We start from the raw sequence: 8,810 nt of genomic DNA, 5'->3' as shown, positions 1-8,810 counted from the left end.
ATAAAGCTCAAGTAGTCTTGGCAGGTCTGCACTAAGTCACTTGAACAAAACAGTTCAATATTTCAATGACTGTCAAATTAACAAGTACATTATGCTTAATCAATTCTTAGTAGCAGAAAAACACTTTCTGCATCAGGCTTGTTTAACATATGCAAACACTGACATAAACCCTTGACCAACTTGATGCACCAAGAAGAGCAATGAAGAAAAGGATAGATGAAATGAGACGAAATGCAGCATCATAATTTCAAATATTTAGTATCTACCATAGCTTGCCAAATCAAATCCAAAAGAAACAATCATAATTTAATAACCGCCCTTATCAAAAATAGATCACTAGTGAACAAAAGGATAAAGGGATAGAGCAAGGGACACTAGTGCATCTGTTGTCATCTAAAATGAATTTGTGTGCTGTAAGTTTTGGAGAGTATATTACTACAGCAATGGTTCTTTGACTTATTTACGAGGCTTGAATGAAACCTCCTCTCCTCCTTGTTTAATTCAAACTAATGATTAAAAGTATGTTCCCTTTCACACATTTTACGTTTGATTCATATCTAGAAGGCATCTAAGATGAAGATTGAACAATGGACTTCTCTACTTACTAGAAACCTGGGCCAATATTGCTGTTGCAGATAGATAACTTATTGGAAAATAAATATATGCAGTGAACACAACTGAAACACGTGGAAACATGCGTGAAAAATCAAAGTCAAGTGGTTCTGGCACAAAGCAGTGTGAAGAGTCTTTATTATTATTATATCAATACAACAACGTGAACCAGTTCAGGGACATTTATCTGCTACGTAAATTTTGTGTAGCAGGAAAAACCTGTTGCTTCACTTTAGGACTTGTTCAGTGTTCACACTTAAAATACATAAAGCAAATACAAAGAGAACTCCTAGGAACATGACACATAAATATAAGAAAGTTGTTCCCGGCCTGTAATTTGATGACTTTGTAGGTTCACTCAGCATAAGGAACAGGTATTCTCTGCGTGTCAGGGCCAGCTACCATATCATCCCAAAGCAAATCCGAAAGTAACATTGTTAATTCTCCAACCCTTCCTGCCAAACATATATAATTGAATAAATAAAAAAGAACAAAGTGGGAAAAAGAGAGACTCGACCATAATATATATACACGAACATGTATAGGAGATGTATCTAGTGAGTGTAAGAGGTGAGAAGAATAAATTTTGGCCATATAATCATACATATACAGTCAAGATTATTTTAATTGATTTTAATATTAACCATTCATTTTAGTTATATGGTTGAAATTTACTCCTCTCGTGCTCTCATCTGATACATTGCAATATGTGTGTAATGTGTGTGTTTTGTTTGAGAGTAAGATGAGTAAATCCTTATTACTATAAATAGTTAAGATTAAAACAAAAAAGTCTTATAATTTTCTTGAAGTAGTCCCATAAGGCTTTAATTAGTCTTTAGTATTGATGATTCATGTATTGATTTGCTCTTCTCATTCTCATACAACATGAATTATGACAAAACCGCCTATCATAAATGTTCATATGCATCAATAATGAGAACAAAGTAAGCAAGGTTAAGGCTTCAGCCTACATACCATACAAAAGCAGATTGATATCAGATCACTACTGTTAGTCTGTTATTAACTTACCATTACCAATGGGTTGATCATCCCACACGATGATAGGCAGCAGAGGAAGCGTGCTTCCTACATACATCATTTCTGCAGCAGCTTTAGCTTCTTCCACAGTTAGTTTTTTAGTTGCCACACCTTTCAGAAGCCCTTGATCAACCAACTTGGATGCCAATTCAAGGAGCCTTTTTGCAGTGCAACCATGTAGGATGTTATCAAAAGGAGGCATGACAAGTTCCTTGTCTTGAGTTATGAAAGCAACATTCACATTTGGACCTTCAGCAATATAACCTTCCTCATCAACCCATATGGAAGAAGATGCTCCTTTTTCTTCAGCTTCCATTACTGAAAGGACATTTGGAAGATAATTCACATTTTTGGCTGTGGCAAATAGAGGAGGCTTCATTGGTATGCTGGAAGTGATGACTTTAACTCCCTCTTTGCATTGGGAAAGTTCTTGGTCAATGACTACTGCATAGAATGCAGATGTTGGACATCCTGTTGATGATAGCAAGAAATCTCCAGGACCTGCACTCGGCCAGTATCTTAGAGTTCCCTTCTTGCATTTTGATGCTGCCGTTAGTTGTATTAGAATGCTGCGAAGCGCTGACCGAGAAAAGGGAGAGGATATCTTTGCTTTGGAGGCTGAACTTAGGAATCTGTCAAGGTGAACATCCAACTCATAGAGGTATCTGGAGAGGACAAACAATATAAGCACCAAAATCAGAGAAAAATGGGTTCAAACGCAAAAAAAAAAAAAAGAGAGAGAGAAGAAGAAGAAAAATTTAGAAAATTCAAAGTAAGAGGACTATTAGCAGCATACTCTCTATGGCACTCTGTCCTATTGGTTAAAATTTATAGAAAATTACAAAATTATGAGAGAGACTCGTTAAAAAAAATGAGACTTACAAAATTTTGTAATTTTCAATAAATTTTAACCAATAAAAGAGAATGTGTTCAAAAGGATGTGTTCCAGAGTGCCTTGCTAGTTGCTAGCATTTCTCTTCAAAGTAAAGCCCAATGCTTTGTTACATACATGCATATCAAAGTATAGAGTTGTACAGAGTAAACCAAAAAATTGGCATTACCTACCCATCTAGAATGTGACACCCTCTATCCTTACAATTATAACTAACTAATTAAATAAATTATAAAAAAATTTAATTAAAAGATTATAAACACATAATAATAAAAGAAGGAAAAAAAACATGCAAATTTAATTAATAATTTTTCTTTTTAAACACATTTAATTTAATCAATTCAAAAGGATAAAGGTTCACATCCACTTAGTGAAAACATAATAGAATATTATTTTTTTTAATAAAAGATAAGATTATCCCGGCTCAAAACAAGGCCGTCCACTCTAAATAAATAATAAAAAGAAACTAAAGTAGAAAAGTATAACACAATTATATCATTTAGTAAATCATAATCTCTATCACAGACTAAGTCTCTCCATCTCTAGCATGTGACTCATCATATGAAGGCTCACCTGAAACAAAGTGGCAATCATCCCAAACACAAACACACACCGGGAGTGAGTTATCACATTCGTATATAATAAAACATTAGCATGTGAAACATATAATACTTAAAGCTGAATTTATATAAATAACATTACTGCACAAAATCGCACACATTATTCACACCCATTCAAGTTTACACACTCCATAAAATAACATCAACCACAATTGTTAACTCAATGAAATTCAAACACAAGCGTTATGCAACAATTATACTAAGACTCAAGCCTATATGCAATGTGGTACCATGTCAGTGAAAAAACAACACTAGGGCGTTCAGGAGTACATGACAAAGCACACCACACAATGGGTATACTCGGTCACTCTCACTAAGTAACATCATAAGGTGACCAGTCAGGGTTACTCTGTTTTGCGAGAATGCCCCAACCACATGGGATCAACATGGGCTTAAAGGAGCACTCAAACCGAGTATCTTTACCCCCAAGGCCTAGACTCCGAAGAATCCGTTTGGGTCTCACCTTCCTGATTCAGGTCCAACCCCTAAAATATTTTTTTTTATTTGCACGCAGACACTGTTTATGAGTTATATAATACCCACGACCTTACTCTTATATTTCAAACATATTTAACAAATTGCGCTATAGTTTAACCCTTCAGGATCCTAACTAGGAATCCTACAATTTTCTTTAACACTGCGCATAAAAGTTCTCTCAAGGTACACACTGGTCGGGTTACTGTATAACTCATAACTCACATGACAAGTAATATCACTACAAATATCAATCACACACTCATTCACAACCATGTTTCATGTCTACAGTTTAACATTTCACACTCTAACTAATTACAAAATATACTCAACAATTAGATAACAATGTATCATAATAATAATAACATACAATATTTAACTTCAAGGCTTATAAACAAGTAACTATAAAATACACATAATATATATATATATATATATATATATATATATATATATAAGTATATTATATTCGAAATATATATTAACGTAAACGTAAACGTACATATTATATATAACATATAAAAAGTATTAAATATATATTAATATAAAGTAATCACAATAATATCAAATATATTATTAAGTAAATACAAATTATATATAACAATAAAATATATACTCATTGATTTCTATGAACAACATGTATACCTATATTTTAAATATATTTTAACTAAGTTGCCAACATCAAGAAAATGCCTAATTACAATGTGAATACAACTTTAGTTAATTTCTTTAAATGATTTTAGTCAATTCAATTATTCAACAATCCCTACACCTATGAATTTCATGACAAGAAATCACCCACGTGAAATAAAATATACAGTTTGTAAAAAAAAATAGTATCAATATAGATGTACACGTATACACTGCGGTGTAAAAATAATTATCTGGACACAATATACATTAGCACAGGAACAAGATTGAAAGGCCAACATATCTGGTATAAACAAAATCACCACCACACAATTTTTATGCTAATTATAAAGAATTCTAATTCCTAAGGTACACACCTAACACAGAAACACATCAATCCTACAACAAACTCGCAACAGAACACATCAATTCTACAACAAACTCGCAACAGAACACCATTTGGTTCATCAAACACACTCAATCCGCGATTAAACATGAAAACATAATTAAATTCATAAACACCCCAAAATAACCCAAAAATTGATCCTCTAGGGATCCCTACACATGTTCATTCTAATCCCCAAGCGTGAGTAACTCATCCCTTACCTTGAGGTAGTCGCTTAAATGTTCTCTGTTAGCAATGGTGACGTCTCTGGTGCTCTCTAGAGCTCCTCCTCTGATTGCTCTGTTAAGGTTTTCGTGCGTCAGAAAAGAAAAAAGGAACAGAATGTGTTTTCCAAAAAGCTGCTCTAGGTTAACATTTGGCTTATATAGTGGGAATTTATGACCTAATATTTTTTATTTTATTTTTTCTTATTTATTTATGTATTAATTTATTATTTTCTTATTTACTTATTAAAGTTACGGTTGTTACATAGAACAATAGCTGTATCAAACACACCATGCCCTCTATGCACCATGTGATCATCGATGGGGATTATGGATCACGTATGATACCTCCATAAATACTAGAATACATAGCTGGGTATGGTGGTTTCTCCACTGAACTCCATTTTTCATGAAGCTTTTCAAGCAACTGAACAATGCAACCCGAGTGAAAATTGCAAAGCTTAGTGGATAATACAAAACTTTATGAAATTAATGATGCCAAGCCAAAAAGTAGACAATATCCAAATATATTTTCAGCTCTCTCTCTCTCTCTCTCTCTTTACTCTCAATCATCCAAAGCATGTTCAATTATTATGCAAATCCTTGTGAATTGAAAAAGAAAATTCAGAAAAATCTTTGCTCCTCCTCTCTTTCTTACTAATCTGGCTTGCCAATTCCAATTGTGAAATAATAAGCTTTGGTTTGTTTCACAATTCACACACAGAGATTACGAACAATTTAATTCTGATAATCTATTAATTTGTGGAGTTACTTGAAGAAATTAAGATGATATATAAATAAAGAGAGGCTTAAAAATTTCACCTCGGATGATGAAGAGAACACATGAACTATAAATTCACCATCATTTTCAGCCTCTGGGATACCCCAAGAAATAAAAATAAGTAAAAAATCAAAGAGAAGAAATAACAGCATTACATTACATATTAATTCAATTGAAAGCTAAATTGCTGAAGCACCAATAAAGTTTTAATATTTCAATGGGATCACATAAACTGAAGGTAACCCAGAACTGAAACTCACCAGGGGACTTCTGAGTGGGGTTCCCCATGTTGAAAGAAGAAAGTCAAAAAATAGTAATTAAGGAGCGTGTAGGAAACTAACAAGTATATATTTGGAATTGAAGCAGTGGAAGGAATGGTGGAGATGATATTAATAATTATTAATTAATAATAACAAGAACACAACAACATCAGATAGAGAAATTTTTACTGTTTGTTTGTTTGTTTGTTTTCTTGTTCTTTTGTTTGAGACGGATTGAACTCTTTGTTGTGTTTGCTTCTTCAGTTGTTCCAGTGAAGTGTTTGTGTAATTAAAGTAGTGATGATGGACGTGGCATCTATGTGAAACCTTCATCCAGTAGTGGGGTTCCCCATGTTGAGAGAAGAAAGTCAAAAAATAGTAATTAAGGAGTGTGTAGGAAACTAACAAGTATATATTTGGAATTGAAGCAGTGGAAGGAACGGTGGAGATGATATTAATAATTATTAATTAATAATAACAAGAACACAACAACATCAGATAGAGAAATTTTTACTGTTTGTTTGTTTTCTAGTTCTTTTGTTTGAGACGGATTGAACTCTTTGTTGTGTCTGCTTCTTCAGTTGCTCCAGTGAAGTGTTTATGTAATTAAAGTAGTGATGGACGTGGCATCTATGTGAAACCATCATCCAGTAGTGGATGTTGTTAATGTTTTGTGGAGAAAAAAATATATCTTTCACAAGAAAGAATCTCTCCAATAGCAAACTTACCTAATATTTCCTACTCATCAGTCATCACCATCTTCTTTATTGATTTTTTTTTTTGTTCTCACTTTTAATTTCTTTCAAACTAATAATTAAATCAGTTCTTGAAAAATATAATATTAACAATAAAATCCTATTTTAATTCTTGAAAAATGTATTTTTTATTTACTTAAGCTTAGAAGATTTTTTTTAATTAATTGAATTCTTAAAAAATTCTTATTATCCTTCCATCTATTTATGTTTTGGAAAATGCAAGACTTAGTAATTAGACATTAACCTAGCAAAATCAAGAGAGTTTTTCTTCTATGTCTAACTTAAACTGGATATTAAATGGTGATGAAAAAAAATAATTAAAAAAGATATCATAGCAAAATTTAGCATCGAAAACTTTTTAATGTAACAAGAAAAAAATTTGCAGAACTTAATCTAGAAAATAATCTCCATTACATAGTAAGACATTACAAAATTAACTTTCAAATAATACTTATGATCGAGTTATTTTTTTTTAAATCATGTTTCATTGTCTCAATTAGCTTGTTGATTCTCAATTTAAGATTATATATCTTCTTCCCTAGGTCTCCATATGCAAAAATGTGGTTTTGACATAAAATTATTTAATCTTCATTCCAAATCTGTTCTTGGATTTCTTTTTATTTATAATTATTAGGAAATAAATAAATTTTCTTAGATAAGAATCGTTCTTAAGCCAACACTTGAACTGTTCAAGACAGAGATAAAGGGGTTGAAATTATTTTAAGATGAATATTATATAAAAACTGTCTTAGAAGAGGTACATTCTAAGACGATTGTTATATAAAAATCGTCTTAGAATGTGTCTATTTTAAGACGGTTCTTATATAACAACCATCTTAGAATATGTCTCTTTTTAATCATTCTAAGACAATTCTTATCTAAGAATTATCTTAAAAGAGACATATTTTAAAACGATTTTTATATAACAATCGTCTTAAAAGATACATATTTTTAAAGACGGTTTTTTCAATAATCGTCATAGTACATAAATTACTTTTATCGTTGTTGGCGTCAAAAATGGTTTCATGATCGTCTTTAAATGTACATTAGAACCATCGTTAAAATTCGATTTTCTAGTAGTGAGATATACTTGGGAACACTCTAATAAAGGACATCTTCACTTTTTTAATACTTGTTTAGATTGTCATTTCGGTAACTCCAACTTTCGTTTGCAAAAGCAAACCTTTCATGACTGCCATGGAGGTGCATTGAGCTTTGTGTTGTCATAATTCAAATGGCAATGCAAATATGCTCCTTTCTTGTAGTTTAATTATATCACCATGATTCTAATTCTATTACCAAGACTTCAAGTTGCCTTCAAACTTCAATGTATATACCTATTTTTTAAGGGTCATCTTTCTTAAGTAAGTAGCTCTTTCATATCATATGTTTGACTCTTATGTAAAAAAGTTATTTTTTCTTCTATGGCTCTAATGAATTCATTTTTTTTTTGTCTTTTTAACTTCTTTTCTGGTAAAAAGAAGAAGATTTGTACATAAAACTTTGAGGTTCACCATTATTTACTGGGTAGAGTTACATAATATTCTAAAAATCATCTAATAAATGGCGGTCCAAGTGTTAAAGAGTTAAAGATCATCTCAACTCATCAAGTTGTGTTTATTATTCCAAGGCATTGTTTAATTGTCCATTTAATGAGAAATATGAGGTGTGGTCTAAGTTTTTGTCTAAGAAGAAGCATTATGGCTTAGCAAATTTTCTCTCCCTGAATTAAAGTCTAGAATAGGATTTGGAAAGTTTTTATAATAAAATTTTAAAATTATTTAATATACTTCATTAAAATATAAATAAATTTACCTGGAAAAAAAAAGCCAATTTCTCTAACTTTTTCCATTATTATTGAAATAATATCAGAATATTTAATAGTTAAATTATTAAAGTTTAAATAAGGAATTTACTTAAAAAATATAAGGACTTATTGAATGTTTAAAAAAAACTCTAAAAATTACTTATAAAATAACTCAAATTCTCCCCTTTTATATAGAAAGACGACACAGTGACACACACATCAGACATTCTATCTTTTACAAGTGGCACTGCTTAGCTGTCTACCTTTCTTCCGTTGGCGGCCAGTGTCCAAACTCCAAAACCTTATTGCCCCTTTTCTTAAATTATTGTGCC

At 31.5% G+C, this 8,810-nt stretch overlaps 1 protein-coding gene across 1 annotated transcript; it reads right to left on the bottom strand.

The window, feature by feature from the left end:
- Positions 1 to 731: 731 nt before the first annotated feature.
- LOC100806511 (D-amino-acid transaminase, chloroplastic) lies at positions 732 to 5,976 on the bottom strand. The gene is given in 5 exon segments (XM_041007944.1): positions 732 to 1,067; positions 1,642 to 2,364; positions 5,132 to 5,206; positions 5,209 to 5,253; positions 5,256 to 5,976. Coding segments are annotated over 5 exon segments (975 nt in total). The 5' UTR covers positions 5,287 to 5,976; the 3' UTR covers positions 732 to 966.
- Between the last annotated feature and the right edge of the window lie 2,834 nt (positions 5,977 to 8,810).

Source organism: Glycine max, chromosome 13, assembly GCF_000004515.6.
Source record: "Glycine max cultivar Williams 82 chromosome 13, Glycine_max_v4.0, whole genome shotgun sequence".
Lineage (NCBI taxonomy): Eukaryota > Viridiplantae > Streptophyta > Magnoliopsida > Fabales > Fabaceae > Glycine > Glycine max.
Note: the sequence above shows the minus strand (reverse complement) of the source record. Positions and strands in the feature narration are given on the sequence as shown.